Source organism: Rutilus rutilus (genome assembly GCF_951802725.1).
Source record: "Rutilus rutilus genome assembly, chromosome: 12".
Classification (NCBI taxonomy): Eukaryota; Metazoa; Chordata; class Actinopteri; order Cypriniformes; family Leuciscidae; genus Rutilus; species Rutilus rutilus.
In genome coordinates this window covers 17,995,975-18,020,656 of record NC_140217.1, presented here as the reverse complement: position 1 = coordinate 18,020,656, position 24,682 = coordinate 17,995,975, and the positions used below count along the sequence as shown (strand labels likewise).

The 24,682-nt window shown below is 38.2% G+C and overlaps 1 protein-coding gene across 1 annotated transcript in view; it reads right to left on the bottom strand.

The window, feature by feature from the left end:
- Positions 1-24,682, bottom strand: part of nol11 (nucleolar protein 11) — a 107,860-nt gene that overhangs the window by 12,531 nt on the left and 70,647 nt on the right. The window contains exons 5-10 of the mRNA XM_084425495.1: positions 16,452-16,509; positions 16,233-16,374; positions 15,946-16,149; positions 12,625-12,701; positions 12,403-12,523; positions 12,202-12,299 (exon numbers count right to left, since the gene is read on the bottom strand). Of these exons, the coding sequence (XP_084281621.1) occupies positions 12,202-12,299; positions 12,403-12,523; positions 12,625-12,701; positions 15,946-16,149; positions 16,233-16,374; positions 16,452-16,509 (700 nt within the window). The remainder of the gene's footprint in view (positions 1-12,201; positions 12,300-12,402; positions 12,524-12,624; positions 12,702-15,945; positions 16,150-16,232; positions 16,375-16,451; positions 16,510-24,682) is intronic.

Here is a 24,682-nt window from a genome sequence, read left to right as displayed (position 1 = left end):
ATACACTTTGATGGACTTCAAAAAATATACAGCCATTCACAGGCATTAAAAGCTTGGAATTTTTTGGAACATTGGAACATGTTTAAAAAAAAAAAAAAAAAAACTATTCTTAGATGATTCGAGATGCGGACGTGTACGATTCTGAATGAGTCAAAAATCGATTTTCCAAAAAAAAAAAATTCTGTGCCCAGACAAAATTCAGTCAAACAGGCAAACAGACCCACGGGCATAAATCTTGAGATCGCATTTTTTTTTTCTCTAATAACGGAATATTGACGGAACGCAAAAGGCATAACTCTGAAGCACGGACATGCAGTGCCCAGACAGTCTGTGGTGCGCGCATAACAGACGCATAATGGCTGAGCGCGAAATTCAAACGGCACCCTCTTCATTAAAAGGTAACGTATGGAAAATTGCCAATTTCATTGTGACCTATTTTTTTTAAAAGTAAAATTTTTACTATGCTCTCTGCAGATGTTCATTTACTTTTTTGTATAAGCTGTTTTTGATTGTGGTATACAGCAACATTTTTAATTCATAACTCTTTATTATTTAGTTGTGTATAAGAGCGGCTTTGTATTTTACTAATTAATCAGAATATGCGCAAGTCCACAAGCATTATTTTGTACGAAAGCTGCTGGTACATAATTCTATATTTTTGAATGAAAGCTGTTTGTGATTTTGCTACGGCAAAATGTTTATTTGGGTTTTTTTTTTTTGTCTTAAGGATTATATTGGTCATTGCACATAACAGGAGGATGTTGGTTAGAAGTCTATTATTAAATGTTAGAGATTCAGAATATGCTGAAGTTTTCATTCATTTACTACAAGAATGCTGCTAGTACAGGCACACATTTATCTTCCTGTTGGTTCTTTGCCATGTTGGGACATGCTGGCAAATGTAACCTACAGTTGACTTGCCAAATCACTTCCATTTGTTTTATTAACCCTCTGAGGTCGACAAACGCGTTTTGCTGGATTTTCTTCACATTGTAGCACTAAAAACTTAAATTACTCCGTCATTTATGGTCATACAGAAAAAAGAAATATAAAAAAATAATCTGTGATATTTCTACTTTTGTATGTGTCCACTTACAATCAAATCAAAACATTGTGTTTTTGTAAAATAAAGAAAATAAACAGGGTGTGCGTTCTGCCTCTCCGTCGCGGTGAACTTTTTTTTCTTGAGCACGTCTATAAACTGAAACCAAACTAGGGCTGTAGCTATCGATTATTTTAGTAATCGAGTATTCTATGGATTATTCCATCGATTAATCGAGTAATCGGATAAAAAAATTGTGGTAATAAAAATAGATCCAAGTGAACAACAGCCTTTAAAATTACTTAAAGACAAATAGGTAACACTTTACAATATAGTTCATTAGTTACTAAGAATGAACAATATTTATTTCTACAGCATTTATTAATCTTAGTTCATGTTAATTTCAACATTTACTAATACATTATTAAAATTAAAGGTTGTATTTGTTAACATTAATGTAATGAACTAACATGAACAAACAATGAACAGCTGTATTTGTATGAACAAATGTTAGTTACAAATGTAGCTATTGTTCATTGTTAGTTCATGTTGATTAATACATTCATGTTAACTAATGAGCCTTATTGTAGTGTTACCCAAATAATAACAAGCAATAATTATTGGTTCAAATAAAGTATCGAAGTAATCATATGGGTTTTATTGAACAATGCTGTTAAAATACACCATGTAAAATATATGATAACTAATAAACATAACATTTAATTCAAATGTCAACTTAATCTTTCATATTTGGTCACTTCTGTACGATAGAAATGCAACAGCTGCCGTAATATGCGATTGCGAATATATTTCTGAATATATTCAGAAACATACTTATGTATTCTCCTGTGTTGGCGAAGATTTATAAATGAGCTGCGTTACGAATCTTGTGAAACGGCGCAGCATGCGTGCAGATGAACGTTATAAGCCACACAAACTCACAGCACGCAGAGATGGAGTTTGAGAAACCCGAGACGCTCCACGCATAAATGATGACAGTAAGTTACTATGAAACACGCGTCCGGGGTTTTGCGTTCCCAAATGCACATTATTGGAAACTTAAACAAACAGCACATGCAGAGACTGAGTATGTGTGGAGCAGCGTTTACTGTGAACGGAGCTGAGGTACTTTTAACACAATCTGCACGCATGTAAATAATTAAACCGTCATGCTTCTCTGTGGGAGAAAAAAAAACAGCGCATATATTTATTTAACTTAATCTTAGCCTTTGTGATTTCACAATATCATGATTGTAAACAGTTAAATATATCGCGTAGCCTTAGAAAACTGTGTAATAATGCGGTTCATGAACTCCCGTCTGTGGAATGCGCCACTTCCGGTATTTTGCCGGTTACTCGACACGGGTAAATTGCAATCGAGGATTTTTTCAAATCGAGTACTCGACTTTAATCGAGGAATCGTTACAGCCCTAAACCAAACTCAGCGAATACTTGTCACACATTTATGAGCCATATACCTTTATAAACATTTAAGTGTGTACTTTTAAATGATCGGATTCAAACTGAAAACAAATATTCTCTGTTTAAGTAATTTGTATAAAACCAACAAGATGTCCAGCTTCTCAAACGCTTCCTAATTATTTTTTAATTTGACCATGCCCACTCGCGCAAAAGACATTCACATGCAAATCTCCACATGGAACGCGAACGCGCTTATTACCTCAAAAACAAAGCACCAACAAACTTCACAAGTCTCTGCTTTTCGTCGAGTTTGAAAGACGTGCCGTGAGCTTACATTGGCTTTACCTCAGAAGAAGAAGAACGCGATTTGAAGACAAGAAAGATGTAAGGTAAGAAATTCTTACATATTAGTTTGTTATTGTTGCATAAATTTCACATTGCAGTTGAACTGTTGCTAGATATATGGTGAATATTATAATATTTAGACCCGTGTTTACTGTTACTGTGTTTGTGGATATCTGCTCAAATGTAGATGTGTATAATATGGTAACCATAATGTTTCATATTTTGGAGCGAGCTCTGGTTTTGAATGTATCATATTTGGAGCGTGATCGCATTTGAATGTATCATATTTGGAGCGCGATCGCGTTTGACTGTATCATATTTGGAGCGCGATCGCGTTTGAAACGCACTGTGCATAGCCTACTGCTTACAAGGCACAACAAACCTGGTGTTCATTATATTATATATTGTTGGAAACATTTGTGTGTGTGTGTGTGTGTGCGCGTGTGTATTCTGTGAATTTTAAAAAGCAATTTTAACCAGAAAAATCTAAAATTTATTCCCAATACATTTTAGAACTATATTCCCTATTTATCTTGATATCAGTATGTTCAGGGACCAGATGCCACTGACATGAGTCTCTGTACATGAACATGGTAAAGTGAAAATCAAACACCTTGGAAATGAAAGGTATGTACAATGTTTTTAGGAATGGCAGAAAGGTCTCTGTCTTTGGATCATTGTTTTCAATAAGTGCTTTTTTGTCATTTGTTGTGTATATTTGGATTATGTTGTGTTGTAAATAAATCCAATCAAAAAGCCATTCTTTTTTTAAATCTCCTCATTCTTTGTGCAAGGTTGCTCAGAATGACAGGGCCTGTTAGCTCCTAATAGGGCAATTAGGGAGTGTCTTTGTCTTTCTCAGGTGTGAAAAGCTTGCATATTAATGAGATGATCCGCCCCTTCGCATATTGCTTTTTCACACAAAACACGTCTTAGAAATTTTAAATCAATATATTGTTTTCTCTGAATGAGCAGTCAGGGTGATTTTCACATAGTTTTGGAGCAAATATTCTAGGCTACGTGATACAATTTTCAAAAGTCTTGTGAAGAAATAATCAGTATGGGTTTCATGACCTTATTTCAGTGACAATTTTTTTTTGTATTTTCACAAACCATGCATAAATGTCATTATCTCAAAACTACAAACTTTTACATACATGCTGCTGATATATTATTGTAGCAGAGTTTGTGCTGAATACAGTGTAATCAGACTTTAGCCATGAAAATGTCACAAGTAACAGAAATAAGCACAAATGTCAGAGCATGTCAGAACACCTCCAGGCCCAGAAAACAGCTCAGACCCCAGAGGGTTAATAAAATGAATATAGGAAGTATTGGAGTAAATTCTTTATGGGTCATTATAAATACTTTGCTTTAACCCTCTGGGGACCAAAAACGCGCCCGCGCGTTTTGCTCGTTTTTTTTTTTTAGCAATGAAAAATAAACACAAAATGCTCTGTTAATTTTGATCTTTCATTTTCGTGTAATACATCAATCGATCCTGTTCAGTTTCTATTTTTTTTCTGTATACTCACAATAAAAATAAAGTGTTTTGCTTTTTGACAAATAAAGAAAAATTAACATGATGCGATTTCTGCCTTCTCTCTGTCAGTAAACTCCCATTTGAAACGCGTTCGAAAATGATCTATAACTCCGCGAAAATTCAGTCAAACAGGCAAACAGACCCACGGGCATAAAGCTTGAGATCGCATCTTTTAAATGAAGTAATTTATATAAAAAACAAATATTATCAGCTTCTGTAATCTATATAAAAAGAGAGCGATTCCAGTCGAGCTCATTACGAGCTCATTCAAAAGTAATGTGACCACTCCCCGGAGAGCACGTGCTATTCAAATGCAAATTCTGAGAACCATTTCACACCTGTGAAACACCCCCACATCAGCTGTAAACAAAGCGCCGCGAGTGAGGCATAATATAGCCTACCTTATGGAGAAAAGTTTCCTCAGAACAGTGCTGATATGAGGAGCAATATCTCCTGATATGAGGAGCAGATCCCGCTGAGGAGTGAGGTAGGCTGTTATCTTTTCTCAAGTGTTAATGTGGAATAACGTTATGGAATAACGTTAGTGTAGGCCTATGTAAACAAAAAGATGAATCGCATTTCTATAATATGAATCGCGTTTCTGTGAGATGAATGAAGGGTACCTATTTGTAAAGACTGTTTAGCCTAAATATGAATCGCGCGTCTGTGTGTGAAAGAATAAACTGCTTTGCTATAGCCTACTGAGATGAGTAAAAATCGACTGAAATATGTTGAAATAAAATGTATTTGTATAAGCAACGTATTAAACTGCAAATTAACATTTATAGGCTATGCCCTAATATTTCATAAAAACAACGTTACAGTCAGGCGAAGTATGAAAGACAACATTTTGTTGACTAGATTTGGGTACAGTTTTTACTGTAGAATATACTGTCACATCAAATAAGCTTTTGTTTAGCAATTTCTGCTCATATCTATATCTATATATCTATATATATATATAAAAAATACTATTTTTGTCAAAAATAAAGTCATAGACTAAGATGTTAGATGTTCCAATGTTGGCTATATTCAAACTAATGAATACATATGATAAAATGTAGGCCTATAATCTTTCTCTTTTTTTACAAAGAAAGAGTACACTTGAAATAGTTGAAATTGTAATTATTGTAGTAATTGTAACCTTTTTAATAAAATAGCAAAACATATTTACAAGATAGATGTAAGCAAAATCTTAAATGGTCAATATAAGTCTTCTTCAAAATATATCTTTTGTCCTTGCATTGTGGCTCAGTCAGTGTCACACCTGAAAGAATGGCTCATTAGGCAGAGTCATTATGCAGAGTCATTATGCAGAGTGGGTGGGACATTGTAATCTCAGGCGTAAACTACTCCTTCACGCCCATTCGCATATTGGCTTTCCAAGCAAAACCTGTTTTACACTATTTAAATCAATGTATTTTTTTTTTGTGAACGATAAAGCAAGACTATTTTCACATAATTTTGAAGCCAGAACTTGAAGAGACAACATCCATTAGTCAAAAGTCTTGTGGGCACATATTTTGTGAGTTTTGTGGTCTTATTTCAGCAACTTTCATTTTTATTTTTTTTAAATAACCACGCATAAACATTATTCTCTTAAAAATACAAACATCTACATACATGTGGCTCGCATATTATGGTAAGCCTGTTTGTGCTATATAGAGTGAATTTACACCTTTGCCATTAACATGTTTATAAATAACTGAAAAAAGCACAAATGTCAAGGCATGTCAGAACATCTCAAGGGCCACAAAAACACCTTGGTCCCCAGAGGGTTAAAAGTACCAAGTAGTCACAAAAAAAAGATGCATCAATAATTGTTTTAGCATCGCAGCCCTCTGAATCGTAATCGAATCGTGAGGTGCCTAGAGATTCCCACCCCTATTATTATTTTTTTTTTTATATCTCCGATTGTATTTGTCTGAAAGAAGAAAGTCATATACACTTAGGATGGCTTGAGAGTGAGTAAATCATGGGCTGATTTTCATTTTTTATTGTTAGCGTTTTATTTGTTTTTAGCCCCTTTAACGTGTAGTTAAATATAGGTGTAGGTCCGTGTAGGACCCGGTACTGGGTCCAAAAATCTTTGTTATGTTCGTACGTTCTTTGTATAGGCTTCCCTATAAGGGATCACCCAATTCATGGTATCATTTGAAAGCTTAGAATCTAAACTTTACAAAGAATACAATAACTTTTGTTTTTATGATACATATCAAATTAAATAGCTTAAATATGCATTGGTCCCAGACAAAAATTTCCGCTTTATGATTGCGAAGAAATATTTCTACAAATATTTATTTTTTATATATTTCACAAAACAGTCAAGTCATATATCACAAGAAAGCTCTCATTGTAAGGAATTTGGCGATGTAGTTTATTTCATTGAGAAAATCATAGATCGAAATTTCTTCAAAAGAATCGCACAGTGAAATAGAATCAAACAGAGATGACAGAAAAGTGTCACATTCCAGCTCCGATGGCGGCTTCAGTCAACCGCAAACAGCCACATAATCTATATCAGTCCTTTTAGCTTAGGATGTTTTCTTTCAAATGAGACCATTTTCACGTTTCTGTGAGCTTTCGTTGGTAAGAAAAACCTTTTCGAATGAACTGAGAGGAGACGCGCTCTGAGCGCAGGACACCGAATCTCCAAGCCATCTTTAAAAAGGGTGCGAGCCTTACTTGTGCTAATGCTAAGACAAGTATTTAGTATACATATCTAACCGGATTATAAGCTCGCGTCACACATCAGGCAGACCTTTCACAACATAGATATATACACTAGATGTCGCCTTGGGGTTCTAAACATACGTCAAAACCGCCGCCATCTTTGAACAGGGGTCTTGTCATAGGAAGTAACTAGGTAACGCTGCTATCTACGCCTGTACTTCAAATTCATGGTGCTGCGTATGGATGTTCACATGAACAAAATCTTAACCAGACAGCAAGGGATTACATTTACTCTGTGGATGGTAGTAGTCAAGTTGTTTTCTTATAAAGTTAAGTGTACATTTCTCTGCTTGGAGGAAGAAAATGAACTGTGATTCTCGCACAGAAAATGAACTGTGAATGTGGTGTACTCTTTAGACATTATTTGAAATAACCCTTGTGTTTAAAATGTACAATATGCAGGAGTTGATCCTCAATACCCACTTTTGGCTGTGTTGTGCTGTGTTGTTCCTAACTTTTGATTTTTTACCGATTGTACTCAAACCTTTTAATGGAAAAAAAGTGTTGCGCTTGTAACCTGTATAAGTACAGTCCTAATAGTATGCTTGTCCTCTCCCTGTCAATCTTCAAACGTACATCCATGATTATTATACATAGAATTCCACAAATCTTATGTATGTGTGAGTTTTGCACACGGATACAGTGGGCTCAAGGGCTTGTTTCTTCCTTGCAAACTGGGGATGGAGGTGTGGAAGGACACTGGAATTTGTGAAAATGTCAACTGTTTAAAGCTTTTCTTTAAAGTGAATTCGTTTTGTATAAATTGTATCTTAATTTTAATCAATTTTATTCAACAAATTGCCTGTTAATATAATCATGGAGGCGCCCGCGCGGTCACTTGCATTGCACGTTAACTGGAGCGCATCTCATCCTAACTTAACGAAACTCAGTGTATGCCTCACACAGACATGAGAAATACATCAAATACACAAAGCTTGAATTGTCTTTAAACGAAATAATTCAAAAGGAAAAGAAAAAGGCTACTCCCTGATTATGTAATCCATTATGTGCATTTCTCTCTATAGGCACGTTCACTACGGAGATGGCGATCGTCAACTTCATCTTTGCAGCCGACACTGTCAGAAAACACTAGTTTATTAATAAAAATCAATGCACGCGTCACCAGATTTACAAATGCACTTCTTGCACGCACACTAGAGATGCGCGGATGGGCTATTATTTCATCCGCAACCGCATCACAAAAATCATCATCCGTCCGCCATCCAGCCGCACCAACGTTTTTGACCAATTTTCAAAACCGCACCCGCCCGCCATCCGTTGATTTGTGTATACATATATGTTTCATTTGATTGGTTCAACCGCCCGCCACCCGCCCGAATTTAATTAAAATATTATTTTTCGTCACGTCATCCGCCCAATCCGCGGTTTATCCGCGGAGTCCGCGGCTGTAACCGCCAACCGCGCATCTCTAACGCACACATATGTCGAAATAACGAGATATGTTGAAATAACATTATTATTAATAATACATCTTTGAGAATATTTGATTGAATGCTGAATGTTGCGCTTGTTCGTGATCATTAAAATAATTGAATATTAAATATTTAGTGGGCAATTTTGGCACACATACATGCATACATGCACTCACCTAAAGGATTATTAGGAACACCTGTTCAATTTCTCAATGCAATTATCTAATCAACCAATCACATGGCAGTTGCTTCAATGCATTTAGGGGTGTGGTCCTGGTCAAGACAATCTCCTGAACTCCAAACTGAATGTCAGAATGGGAAAGAAAGGTGATTTAAGCAATTTTGAGCGTGGCATGGTTGTTGGTGCCAGACGGGCCGGTCTGAGTATTTCACAATCTGCTCAGTTACTGGGATTTTCACGCACAACCATTTCTAGGGTTTACAAAGAATGGTGTGAAAAGGGAAAAACATCCAGTATGCGGCAGTCCTGTGGGCGAAAATGCCTTGTTGATGCTAGAGGTCAGAGGAGAATGGGCCGACTGATTCAAGCTGATAGAAGAGCAACTTTGACTGAAATAACCACTCGTTACAACCGAGGTATGCAGCAAAGCATTTGTGAAGCCACAACACGCACAACCTTGAGGCGGATGGGCTACAACAGCAGAAGACCCCACCGGGTACCACTCATCTCCACTACAAATAGGAAAAAGAGGCTACAATTTGCACGAGCTCACCAAAATTGGACAGTTGAAGACTGGAAAAATGTTGCCTGGTCTGATGAGTCTCGATTTCTGTTGAGACATTCAGATGGTAGAGTCAGAATTTGGCGTAAACAGAATGAGAACATGGATCCATCATGCCTTGTTACCACTGTGCAGGCTGGTGGTGGTGGTGTAATGGTGTGGGGGATGTTTTCTTGGCACACTTTAGGCCCCTTAGTGCCAATTGGGCATCGTTTAAATGCCACGGCCTACCTGAGCATTGTTTCTGACCATGTCCATCCCTTTATGACCACCATGTAAACCCATCCTCTGATGGCTACTTCCAGCAGGATAATGCACCATGTCACAAAGCTCGAATCATTTCAAATTGGTTTCTTGAACATGACAATGAGTTCACTGTACTAAAATGGCCCCCACAGTCACCAGATCTCAACCCAATAGAGCATCTTTGGGATGTGGTGGAACGGGAGCTTCGTGCCCTGGATGTGCATCCCACAAATCTCCATCAACTGCAAGATGCTATCCTATCAATATGGACCAACATTTCTAAAGAATGCTTTCAGCACCTTGTTGAATCAATGCCACGTAGAATTAAGGCAGTTCTGAAGGCGAAAGGGGGTCAAACAGTATTAGTATGGTGATCCATCCATCCATCCATCCATCCATCCATCCATCCATCCATCCAAAGTTTACTCAAGTGGAAGAATGTGACTAATAAACGTAGGCCACTAGCACTACGCATTATATTTTGAAAAAGAAGGAATTATCTTAATATCAAAACCTTAAATTTTCTCTGGACTCAATGGTAAATACATGTCTGACCGTTGGAACGAACCAAAAAAAACGAGAAAATCGCATTCATGACGATTTATGGTGATTTTATTTCCGTTAGACCTTTGCCTACATTGACACTGATGCATTAAAGAGGGGCTCCCCTGTTCCAAGATGGCGACTCTATTGACGCATTCGCTCCAATGAACTGCCGTAGCCCAGGCGACATCTAGTGTTTATATCTATGCTTTCACAAGAGGAGATTCTGACCTGGGCGAGTTCAAGAGACGGACGTGCTCCCTGATCACTTCACTTCTGTTGACTGAAATCTCCGCGAGTTTGCGTGTTATTATAGGTTATCAACTGTTTTGATTTCTATAATTGCATCTAGAAAGATAAAAGCATCAATGGCATTGATAAAAGCAATCTTTTGAAGTGCAACTGGTTTCTAAATGGACGATTTGGAGAAGGTTTGGGTGCGCCTTTTGGAGACGCACTGTGCGTTTTGGTATGTATAACCTTACGGTTTTTCAGCATTTACAATGTTTATACACTTTTTAATATAGTTATTGTTAGTTTGAAATGTAAAGCACAGCAACCAATCTGATAAACTATTATTTGAAAATAAATGTCAAACGTTTTGGATATGGAAAGTATGATTGCGCAATAGTTTCTTGCATAAGTTGAATAAAATGGTCATTTCAATAAATCTACATTTTGATATTGTGAAATGGATATTACAGTGCAGAAACTATGTATGAACAGTGATTTCTTTGTTTCAGGTTCTGTTGAAGATTGGCACTGTTGGCACAGCTGGCATCAGATCTCCATGAACACCTAGATGTTGAGGTGATGCACAACACAGGTGACAAAACTGATGCACATATAATGAATTATATAAATCTGGAGGATGAGGATCCTGTTCTAGATTGTAATAGACCACAGATTTAAGGCATATAATTTGTAAAATGATAAGTGTGGTATCTTCTGAAAGAATAAAATGATCAAAATCATAAAGCGCCTATTTTTTTGTTTTTGTTTATTATAGCACAGACAACATATACTATAATATGTATCACATTCAGCAGTATGTTAATCACATTCAGCAGCATTAATTTCAAAGGGTTTTCTGTAAAATTACACTGGAATATTGCATATATACCACTGGATATGGGTATGAGCAGAGTTTAGATTTGGGTAGGTGGAAATTACATTAAAAAAAGGTAATATTCCTCCCTTCAGATTAATATGAACATCTTTATCATTTATTATAGAGAAATTTTTTCTGGCATCTAGAGGAAACAGCCATAATTGTCTGCATGGTGCTAGAGCCCACAGGGCCCGAGTCATACACTTTCAAAAAAAAAAAAAAATTATAAAAAAAAAAATTACAAAAAATAAAAAGCACCTCTTTTTTGGGGGGTTTATTACAGCTCAGATAACATACTTAAATGTTTATCACTTTTAGCTCTGTTTTATGAAACTGCAAAGGGTTTCCTGTAAAATGACACCAAAATTGTCTATTTTGAAAAAAAATTGGAAATGGGAGGCTTTTCAATGTGGATAGCCTGTATGAATTTCTTTCTTCTGTCTGGTTACTGACATTATTGTAAATATCTTCCTTTCTGTTCAGCAGAAGAAAGAAATTCATACAGGTTTGAAACAACATGAGGGTGAGTATATGATGACAGAATTTTCATTTTAAAGTGGAGTATCCCTTTAATCCTACCAAATTCACACCTAATATCTTAACTTAACATCTACCTTACTAACTATTAATAAGCAGTAATTAGGAGTTTGAGGTAAAAGTCGTAGTTAATAGTGAGAATTGGACCCCAATCTAAAGTGACCAAATAAACTTATATCAACCTGCATATGCAGTGGACATTGGTTATGCTCATCCTTGGTAGCTCCTTTGAAGGCATCTTGAGTAAGAGAGCTCAATATTTAACATAGAACGTACAAAAGACCTTGTACTTGAACCGGAAGTGATGACCTGTCATTCAGAATATGGACTTTTTTGCACATAACCTGTAATTTGCAGTATACTTGGCAGCATGAAAAACTAAACTTGTATTGAGAATAGGTATTAAAGCAAGAGAAGAGCCCTTCCACATAATACTCTGCATGTACTGCCCCACTGCAAAAACAGAAATCTGTAGGAAAAACTGGTTTAGTTGAGTGTCTTACATGTCTTGTTGACATCCTGCTCTTGATTCCTGGTGTCTGTGTGATGTCACCATGATGCTGGGCAGTCCAGGAAGACAAAAGGCTGCATGACTTGGATTCTGACGAAGAGACAAAACGTCTTGACATGTTTTGCCACATTTCATATTCGTTACTCTAGAAAAGAACATGGCAGACGTTTCATATTTCAACAAAAGTCTTTACCACTCCGACTCTGCTTCAGTTTTCCCATGGTAGCCGCGAGAGATGACTTCTGGCACTCAAAAGGAATTACTGACAGCATCTTCCCATGAGGGACGTACAGCTTCCCAGAATAACACCACAACTGTATTCAGGAGAAAGTGTTTCACTACAGTATTAAAATGCATGTATTAACTTTGTGAATAATAATAATAATAATAATAATAATAATAAATAAAATCACACCTGACTACAGATCCTTCCTGACATTTCTTTACTAGCCTGAAGAGTTTGGAAATGCGTGTTCCAGATGCAAAGGTAATCTACGAATGACAACATTCCAATGATCATTGCACCAATCAGATATCAAGTGATAGAGAGGAATAAAAAAAAAATCCAGCACTAAATGACATTGATAAGAGTGTGAAGAGTATGGGTGTCATCCTCATTTTATATAGTGCTTTTAACAATGTATATTGTTCCAAAGCAGATTTACATTGATAATAGGAAATTCAAGTAAAGTGTTTTTGGCTTTACAGCAGCTATGTAAATACAATACAAAAACTCTGAAATCAGAACGGCTTTTTTGGAGGAAAACTGCAAGGAGTATAGGGCTAGGCGATAATTTATTGAAATTCATTTTCCTCAAAATTATTAAGTTTAAATGTTCAATAGGGACGCACGATAATATCGGCACAACATCGGTATCGGCCGATGAAAGCTTTAAATGACCATCATCGGCATCGGCCGATATGATAATTTCTGCCGATGAGCCTTGCCGATAGGGTGGCGTGTTTCCTATGTGCACGTGACGACCGTGCATGAGGGCCAGCAACTTAACATGTGGAGGCATTTCAAGCATGGGCGTCAGTTTGGTTTGAAATGTGCTGGGGACAGAGACGCATTTCGCAAGTGTATTTTCAGAAGTGCTGGGTACAATGACGCAGTGATTTTTTTTCTCTTTTGTGCAGGTCATGTTTTGAAAGACGATGCCCTGTAGCTTACTAATGTAAACTCTCCAAGCTACTATGCCCTCCACAGAGCATAAAATATTCATTTTATTTTATTTTTCGTGCTCGCATTTATGAGGAAAAACAGTGACAGTTCTCGGTTACGGACGTGAGCGCTCTGAAAGCGGTACTAAAAGAGACTGCTTTAAAACTTCCACAGAGTCCTCAAACAGAAAGCACAAAGCCTTTCTAAGTGAATTTCGTTTTGTATTAATTGTATCTTAATTTTAATCAATGTTTCATCAACCAATTGCCTGGACTTAATAAATAATAAGTAAAGCAGATAATAGATATCACGACACGGAGGCGCCCGCAATTGAACTGGAGTCTCAAATGAAACGAAACTCAGCATAGCGTACTTGCCTCACAGACCTGAGAAATATATCTATTATCTACAGAACGCTTGAAATCATATTTTTAAACAGAACAATTCAAAACGAAAGAAAACTTTGTAATCCGAAATGTGCATTTCTCTCCGGCGCGTTCACTACTGCGAAGATCGCGAGTCATCGTCAACTTCATCTTTGCAGCCGACACAGAAAACACTTGTTTATTAATAAACAATTAAAATGTCTCCTTGCTATATTTGACATTCATAATCATTACTTTTGCGGTTCGTTGTGACAGCTTTTAGTTGCTTTATTGGCAGCGCCACCCTTACATGTTACATGAACGGGTTGCCACTGCATCAGCACCGAAAACGGGAGCATTTGGTAAAAAATTTTTTTATTTATTTTACTCCTAAGGACTGAAGTTTGAAGTCTGAACTTAAAAAAAAAATGTGGCACTGGCATATCATTTATTCTCCTTCTCATAGTAATCGATTGTCGAGTTCACGCGCGTGATCATAGGTAACTAAACCTATGCGTGTGAACTCGACAATCGATTACTATGGGCTTCGACCGAAAACAGGAAGAAAATACAGGTATGTGCGCTGGCTGAAATAACATCATTTTTATTAATATCTTTCACATCTACTGCAGTCAGATTCACCCGTGATCACTCTGAAAGAATCACTCACATGGCTGGGCACTTGTAATGACACATCAAGGATGTTAAGAGGCTAAAAGCAGGTTTAAAACTTGCCCCATTGAAGTCAACAGGGTGCAAATTTAAAAAAAAGAGGATAACACGGTGTAGGCAACACCGATTTTTGTCGTTGTTCTCTGTACTGACAGCACTCCAAATTTACAAAAAAATGAGCTCAATGTTAAAATAGACCGGAGTTCTCTAAGTAAAGGGGGACAGTACTTGTGTGTTAATTTTTGTGTAAACATGTATTATAATATGCCTATATATATACATCCAGTGAGAAACGTTCCGCAGTGCAAAAATAAGTGATTAAAATGCGTAAAAAATGTTTAACGTGTTATTTTTTGTGTAATTAATTAATGCGTTAAAGTCCTGGCTCTAATTAATATATATATATATATATATATATATATATATATATATATAAAAAATTATCTATTTATATAGGCTATATTTATATATAAAATCTGATAATAGTAATTAATAATCGCAATTACAATTTCAAGGGAATAATCAGCAATTATGATTTTTGTCAATCATGCAGCCCTACTAAAACGGCAGCACAGTGCGATCTTATGATAGCAAATGAGTTTACTCACTGAGCGTTTTGATCACGTGACCACTAAACAAGCATCTTTTTGCACTTGAACTGGGACACACAAATGTCAAAATATCCTCAAACACAGTCGGTTATGTCTTAAATGAACGTAAACAGTTGACAAAGAAAACGCATAACTATGTATTGGATCCATGCAGCTCTTAAAGTTACAGCAGGAATATTCCTAATATTCCTGCTGCAGTCTCTATAATAACCTTAATCAAACAACAAAAGACAGAAAATGTACTCGCTGTTCTTGATTGAATAACTTTTGTAACTACGTGTAACATATATATTTTTTTACATTTATATATTTTTCTAAATATTAATTTTTCTATTAAGATATTCTATTAAGAAAAAAAAAAGACAAAAGCATTTTACTGAAGTTAAATTAAGTTTACTCATGATTATTTGGTTGTAAAAAAATATTTTGTAAATATTCTAATCTCAGATTTGTCAAATGTTCAACTGTTTGGTAAGTGTTTGTCATGTTCGTCATGTTCCGACAATAAAGAATAGTTCAAAACCACAATTAATCTGGTTTCTACAACTTTCACCTTCAAAGGTGAAGGAAATAAGATTTGACATTTATCTTGATAATTATCAATACTGCTCACAAAACAAAAACAGTGCCACGATTTTGCATCACATTAAGACATCAAATTCTCTCAAAATTGCATTGTTAGAAATCATATAAATAAATAAAAAGTTACTATCCAACTGGTGAGTAAGTTTCATAAACTCAACCCACATGCACCCTAGTTTAACATACTAGGCCACATCACGCAGTGATGCAGACTCTCATGATATTTTTTTCAAAGTGCATGGTCAATTATCAGCTTGCACAATCAAGAAATATATCAACACTAATATTACACCACCCCTAGTGAAAAAGACGGAATATCAGGATTAAGGATGGAGCGTCACCTTTGCAAGTTCCAGCAGATGGGTGGGGGAATCCAACCACAGCTACATGAGCATCATCAAGCACAACAGCAGCACCAGATATCAGTTCTTCGTCCCCCAGAGGCAAATTGAGACGCAGGGAGCGAGGCAGAGCCTGGACACCTTCAGCTCTTGTTGCTGAACTTCTGAGTGGCAACACGCTCTCATACAAGCTGCCATTCAAATCTGAAATAATACAGAGTAATTGGGTTGCTAGTAGTACAAAATTGTCTCTCTGGAAAGATGATAGAATAAATGAAGAGACTTACACAAGTACAACAGGTGTATGTTACGACCCCTGCACGTGGCAGAGAAACTGATAGGTGCAGAGAGACCAGGTTCAGTCTCAATTCTGTGTTTCACAAGGGTGTTGGGGTTAAATCTTTGAGCATACAGCCAGTGCTCTCCTCTCTGAAACGAACAAAACCTTTGAGTTGCACTGATAGAACAAAAGATCAACAATGATTCAAAAAGACTTCAGAGAGAACCTGTTCTGTGCTGAACAAAACAACAAGCTGGTGCTCTGCCTTAACAACAGTACTCCATCTGTGAAAAAGAGAAAGAAATTTAAATTAAAGCTGCAAGCAGCGATGAAAAGGGCCCTCGTACCCGTGCCGCCGCCACCTTTAGGAAAACAGAGCACGGTGGGCAGTATGTAAATATAGGAGGACTATGTCAAAGTAATTTGTATTTGCCACACTTCCTGCTACCAGCAGGTGGCGCTACTGCTATAACCAAATATGAGCATGGTCATGTGTTCAGGACAGGACTTGTGAAACATGTGAAGTTTGGGGTAGATCGGACATTGTATGCTTGAGTTACTGCAGGCTGTCTGTGGTTGCCTAGCAACATCGGAACTGCAAGCAACATTAAAATTGAACTTATCTGATCATGCATATATCACCAAAAGACCGAAATTAGGTGTACTTCGTCAGGCCGCCGAGGGCACACCCTTCGACGAAAACTCAAGATCGTCGCAATTTAACGTCACAAAGGCCTTAAGATTACACTCACCAAATTTGAAGAGGATCAGATCAAAACTGTAGGAGGAGTTCGTTAAAGTACAACATCAGGAAATGGCGAAAACTGCACAAAATCTGAGAGGAAGTTCAAAATAGCTGACTTCCTGTTGTGTTCAGGGCTATGCTCCAAGAGACTTTTTTGTAGGTATTGGGTCATTACATGTGTGTACCGAATTTCATACCTGTACGTGAAACGTAGAGCCGGGCAATAATGTAGGGGGCGCTATTGAGCCATTTTGCCCCACACATTTGTCAGGCCGCAGAGGGCACACCCTTCGACGAAAACTCAAGATCTTCGCAATTTAACGTCGCAAAGGCCTTAAGGTTACACACCAAATTTGAAGTGGATCAGATCAAAATTGTAGGAGGAGTTCGTTAAAGTACAACATCAGGAAATGGCGAAAACTGCACAAAATCTGAGAGGAAGTTCAAAATAGCTGACTTCCTGTTGTGTTTAGGGCTATGCTCCAAGAGACTTTTGTAGGTATTGGATCATTACATGCATGTACCAAATTTCATACCTGTACGTGAAACGTAGAGCCGGGGCAAAATGTAGGGGCAATAACTGAGCCATTTTGCCCCACCCAATTCTGAAACCCATATCACATGTAAATTTTCACCACTTCTGAAGTGTGTGCAAAGTTTCATGAGTTTGAGCATGTTTAGGCCCTCTAAAAAGCAATTCACTTTTTAGAGGGAAGAAGAAGAAGAAGATACATTTCCTGAAGAAAATGTGAAGTGGTGCTTGCACAGTGGCAAAAATCGCCACTCGGTTGCTAGAGTTTGGTACATGATTGCATACGAGCCAACAAACATGTCTGTACGATGTTCTAGTGCTGAGATATGGCTTATTCATGTTGTTCAGGTGGTTGCTAGGGTGTCCTGGGTGGTTGCTAGGCAGCTGCTAGGGTGTTCTGGGTGGTTGCTATGGTGTTGCTAGGGTATTCTGAGTGGTTGCTAGGGTGTTCTGGGTGGTTGCTAGGGCATTGCTAGGTGGTTGCTAGGTTATTTTGGATGATTGCTAGTGCGTTGATAGGCGGTTGCTAGGGTGTTCTGTGTGGTTGCTAGGGCGTTGCTAGGGTGTTATGGATGGTTGCTATGGTGTTAGGCAGTTGCTATGGTAGTCTGGGTGGTTGCTAGGCAGTTGCTATGGTATTCTGGGTGGTTGTTATGGTGTTGCTAGGCAGTTGCTAGAGTATTCTGGGTGGTTGCTAGGGCGTTGCTAGGGTGTTCTGGGTGGTTGCTAGGCGGTTGTTAGGGTATTCTTGGTGGTTGCTAGGGCTTTGCTAGGGTGTTCTGGATGGTTGCTATGGTGTTGTTAGGCAGTTCCTAAGGTGTTCTGGGTGGTTGCTAGGTGGTTGCTAGGGTATTCTTGGTGGTTGCTAGGGCATTGCTAGGTGGTTGCTAGGGTGTTCTGGGTGGTTGCTACGGTGTTGCTAGGCAGTTGCTATGGTATTCTGGGTGGATGCTAGGGCGTTGCTAGGGTATTCTTGGTGGTTGCTAGAGCATTGCTAGGGTGTTCTGGGTGGTTGATAGGCAGTTGCTAGGGTATTCTGGGTGGTTGCTATGGTGTTGCTAGGCAGATACTATGGTATTCTGGGTGGATGCTAAGGCGTTGCTAGGCAGTTGCTAGGGTGTTCGCTAGGCAGTTACTAGGGTGTTCTGGTTAGTTGCTAGGCAGTTGCTAGGGTGTTCTGGGTGGTTGCTAGGGCATTTCTAGGCAGCTGCTAGGGTGTTCTGGGTGGTTGCTATGGTGTTGCTTGGGTATTCTGGGCAGTTGCTAGGTGAATGCTAGGGTATTTTGGGTGGTTGCTAGGGCGTTGCTAGGCAGTTGCCAGACGTACTTTAGCAAACTCCTACAGTTTTGATCTGATCCTCTGCAAATTTGGTGAGTGTAATCTTAATACCTTTGCAACGTTAAATTGCGAAGATCTTGAGTTTTCGTCGAATGGCGTGTCCTCGGCGGCCTGACAAATGTAGATGTGCACAACCAATTTCAGCCTTTGGGTGAAATATGCATCATCAGATAAGTTCTATATTAAAATGGCTTGCAGTTCCGATGTTGCTAGGCAACCACAAACAGCCTGCAGTAACTCAGGCATACAATGTCCAATCTGCCCCTAACTTCACTTGTTTGATAAGAGTCCTGTCCTGAACATATGACCATCCTCATATTCGGTTATAGTAATAGCGCCACCTGCTGGTAGCAGGAAGTGTGGCAAATACAAATTATCTTAACAGTTCTCCTATATTTACATACTGCCCACCGTGCTCTGTTTTCCTAAAGGCGCCGGGTGGCGGTGGCAGGGGTGCGAGGGCCCTTTTCATCGCTGCTTGCAGCTTTAATTAGTTATTGTTTTTCTAAGGTTTATTCTTATTTTTGTTCAAGTGGCTTTTGGGGCCCTTAACATGCTCAAAAACTCTTGAAGCTGCACACGTTGCATTGTCTGCCATTAAGTTGAGAGAGAGAATTTTACACTCTTGATGGTTTAGAGCAGGGGTGCCCAACCTTGCTCCTACTGATCGACTGTCCTGCACAGTTCATCTCCAACCCTAATGAAACACACCTGCCTTTAATTTTAAAGCAATCCTGATGACGTTAATTTGTTGCTTCAGGTGTGTTTGATTAGGGTTGGAGATAAACTGTGCAGGACAGTCGATCGGCAGGAGCAGGGTTGGGCACCCCTGGTTTAGAGTATAACCCATTCATTGCTGTGTGCAGTTGCCTGCATTACATGAATTGTTTTTAGGGGCCAAGCACCAAAGGTGCGGAGGCACCTATTGTATCTGTTCGCGTTATTATTATTCAGTTTCTTCTTCTTCGGCTCTTGGAGTCTATGGCAGCCCATAGAACCGCTTGCGGGAAATTTGGCACACTGATAAAGGACAGTCTGAATTAAAGCTGCAAGCAGCGATGAAAGGGCCCTCGCACTCGTGCCATCGTCACGCGGTGGCTTTAGGAAGACAGAGCATGGTTGGGCAATGTGCATTTAAGGAGGTATATATAGTAGTTGCTAGCATGTTTAGTATGTTTCTAGCATGCTTAGTACACAGTAGTTATGTGGTTAGTACTGCATTACTGTGTTAACCATGTCAGTTTATGTTGCCAGTAGGTGGGGTTATGTCTATATCTGAATATCGCTATGTAGTTCAGTGCAGGACTTTTATCAAACATGGTAAGTTTGGGGCAGATTGGACATTGTATGCTTGAGTTACAACAACTTCCTTTAGCATTTCTAGCATGTTTTATGATGTTTCTAGCATATTACATATTAATTTTGGGGTAGATTGGACATTGCATGCCTGAGTTACAGCAAATTCATATTTAATTGCAGTAATAGCATGCTTCAACACTTAGCTAAGTATTTGATAGCATGTTTCAAGTATGTTGCTAACATGTTTAACAGTTGGTGGCACTTTATGTTATTAGGAGTCCAGAACAGTGTTAAACGTCACCTCTTGTTGCCAGTAGGCGGCGCTATGACTAGGCTATATCTGAATATGAGCATGGACTTGTGTTCAGGAGATAACTCTTATCAAACGTGTGAAGTTTGGGGTAGATTGGACATTGTATGCTTAAGTTACAACAACTTCCTTTGGCATTTCTAGCATGCTTTAGAACTTAGCTATGTGTTGCTAGGATGTTTCTTGCATGTTACATATTAAGTTAGCACTTTTGAGCACTTCTTGCGTTGTTGTTGTTTTTTGCCTCTTCATGATGACTCGCTTAATTTAGTCCTAATTTGTAAGTCGCTTTGGAGAAAAGCGTCTGCTAAATGACTAAATGTAAATGTAAAGTTAGGGGCAGAATGGACATTCCATGCCTGTGTTACAGCAAATTCCTATTTAATTGCAGCAATAGCATGCTTTAGCACTTAGCTAAGTGTTTGCTAGCATGTTTTAGTATGTTTCTAGTATGTTGTTAGCATGTTTAGCACTTGCTGGCACTTTTTTATATGTTTTTATATGTCCACAACAGTGTTTAACATGTCACTTCCTGTTGCCAGCAGGTGGTGCTATGACTATAACTGAATATGAGCATGGTCATGTGTTCAGGACAGAACGTTTATCAAAAGTGTGAAGTTTGGCGCAGATTGGACATTGCCTTCTTGAGTAATAACAACATCCTGTTTCATTGAATTAGCATGTTTTAGCACTTAGCTAAGTATTGCTAGCATGTTTTAACATGTTTCTAGCATGTTTAGAAGTCAATAGCATTTTTAACATGTTGCTAGAATGGCATCAACATGTTAAACATGACACTTCCTGTTACCAGTAGGTGGCGCTATTACTATAATAGTCCAGGCAAATTAACTCATTTTGGAGCCAAATATAGAACTAATTGTAAAAGAATTTTTTTCAGCATAGATCATTTCTATGAGGTGTCCAGAACAACATACTAAAAGTCCTAAGAAATCCTAGTTGAGGAAATATGTTAAATTCTCATCAATCTGAGATGTGTGCCAATAAGGCCAAGCAACAATACACCCCAATGGGGCTATTTTTTTCCTTTACTCCTATCAAAATGAAACTTTACACAATGAAAGTACCCATGAAAAGTAACATTTTTTGTATTACAAGTTTCTTTGAAAATGAATTTTAATATGCAAATGAGCTATACACTAATCGAATATGCCCAAACACCCAAATAGGTTTATTTTTTTTCCTTTACTCCTACCACAATAAAACTTTACACAATGAAAGTCTACATGAAAAGTAAAACATTTTGTATTTTGTATTGAACTTGAACATTTGTAAATGCATTTTTCAAATAAAGAATATTTATTTTACATAGGCAAGGTTTGTGACTATTTCTCAACATAATGCACTGACTAATATATTAACCACTTTTCCGTCACCTATTCAAGCACAGTTAGCTGTTATTAACCAAATACAGCATTAAACAATTTTTTTAATGCATATAAATCACTCACAGATTTAATTTCTCTTGCTTTCCTCTTATACAACAATAACAGTCTGATTTGTAACAATTACAAATCAATTTGACTTACCAAGGAGATCGTTAAACTCACAGAAAATTCCAGAGTGGTGCAGGTACAGCACGACCCGTTTAAATCGTTCTCTTTACACTTTTTAATAAAACATACACTCCATAAACACTTTAGCAATACTCTGATGCTAATCAAGTATATGTATGTCACCATACACTTTTATATTAACCAGCTGAATGTCCGATTCACTCTCATAACAATACCAACGTCACTGATAACTAATAGGAAATAAAGTGAGTCATTTCACTCACATCAATCCACCGACAGAACTCATCTAGAAGATTATTTTCTTTCTGTTTCCCGGAGCGTCGTGACACCGCGCTCATCAGGCATCCGTGCACGAGAGAGAGAGCTACCTCTAACTTCACGCATAAACCTCGCGCAAACCTCGGAAATCAATTTTCCCGCTGCGCCAGATTCTGCGCTCGCATTGGCTCATCTCAGGTTCAAAACTCATCACCATTGGTCACAGTAATACCCAAATGAAAAATATACGTTAGTATGAAATTACTATTTTTTTCTTTTATGATGTTACTTCTATTGAATAGTTTTCAATAATTCTCCCATTAGTTTATTATTATATTAATAACAATATTTTTTTCTTTGTTACTCCCTGGTAACCTTGGTTACACTGGCTAGCACTAGCAAATTCGATTGGGCCTAATTTCATTGCTAGACAACACTGTTTTCTTTTCTTTTTTGTATATGCAGTATGTAATGTATGTAAACAGGGAGAAATGGAGAAGTGTAAAATATGTAATGAGTCATTCAGTGATGAAAACACATCGGTTGTTCTACAAGCAAAAGGCAGCAATGGTGTGAACCGTGCCAGTGCTCAACGTGGAAGTAGCTTCGTGACAATTCCTGGAGACAGAGTACACATCGAATGCCGCCGCAGCTATTGTAAAGCAGAAAATATTGTACGTGATAATGTAATACCATCTTTGCAACAACCACAAATCAAACATAATCTCCGCTCAGAACAGAACTTCAATTTTCAAGAGCATTGCTTATTCTGTGGTCAACCAACTGAAATAGATAAGAAAAATAAGCAGAGAGAGAAAATTGATATCTACCCAGTAAGAACAGGAGACTTCCAGGAAATGATTATGCAGGTTTGCCACTTAAGGAACGATGAATGGTCTGAAACAGTTTTGGGGAGAATATCATCTGTCCATGACCTTCATGCAGCCGATGCACTGTACCACAACATATGCAACACTAACTTTCGAAATATGAAGAATATTCCGAGTCAATTCTCTGCAAACCCTGGCAACAAACCCAAAAGATTCAAAGTCGGAAGACCTGGAGATTATGAGAGAACAACAGCATTCCTAAAGGTGGCAAACTTTTTAGAAGAATACGATGATGAACAAATTACTATTCAAGACCTTATGGTAAAGATGACAGAGTACTTGCAAGACACAGGTTGTGAACCATATTGTGCAAAGTGGATGAAAATTAAAATAAAGGAACACTTTGGAGATAGAGTAATAATGACTGGCCTGGAAAATCAATGTGTGGTCACTTTGCGAGACACAGCCCACTCAATTCTTCGTGAATTTCACAAGCAACAAAAATCTAAGAATCCAGAAGACGAGAAGCTGAATATAATTAAAACCGCTGCAAAGTTAATTGGAAGTGATGTCAAATTCATGGAAGTCCTAAACGATTCTTACCCAGACTCAAGTGACATTGCAGCTGCTGCAAGCTATGTTCCAGAGTCACTACAAGTTCTACTGAGGAATATGTTTGGTGGTAAAAACATTGATACAAAGGTTGCATCAATCGGACAGTCCATCATGCAAGCAATAAGACCAAGGATGATGATTGCACCTCTTCAGCTTGGCCTAGGGGTCCAGATGCATCACCATTTTGCGTCACGCTTTTTGGTAGACACACTCCATGAGCATGGTTTTGCCTGTTCCTATGCAGATGTGATGAAATATGAACAGAGTGCAGCAGTGGCACAAGGGACTGAGATCCCTGGATTCACAGAAGAGCATCATATACAATATGTTGCAGACAACGTCGACCACAATGTGGCAACCATTGATGGTACTGGGACCTTCCATGGAATGGGTATAATAGCTTGTATTACACCAGGAATGCAACAAAACAAACCTGTTCCAAAGATCCAAGTGACTGCTGCAGATATTGCTGCGGTTGGTCGCATAAACATTCAGTACTTTAAGATTCCTCCTATACGTGAACCTATTGTGTATCAGCCACTGGCTCTGTTGCCAGCAGATAACAAAACATCACACCTGGATGTTTTGTGGAAGACATCCCTACTCATTCACTCTCAAAGGACATCATGGTCTGGTATGATGCAGATGCTCCATCTAGGTGAACACCCTGGGAAAGCTTCAGTAACATTCCTTCCAATGATTGATCTTGATCCCAGTGATGAATCCTGCATATACTCAACATTGAGGTTTGTGGCAACTCAAGCTCTGCAGTATGATGTGACCCCTGTTCTGACGTTCGACCAACCCCTTTTCTGGAAAGCCTTGACCATTATCCAGTCTCAGCCAAGCAACAATGAACTCAAGCGAATTGTCCTCAGGCTTGGGGGATTTCACATGCAAATGAGCTTCTTGGGTAGCATTGGACATTTAATGGCAGGGTCTGGACTGGAGGAGCTACTAGAGGTGGTGTATGCTGGAAATACAGTGTGCCACA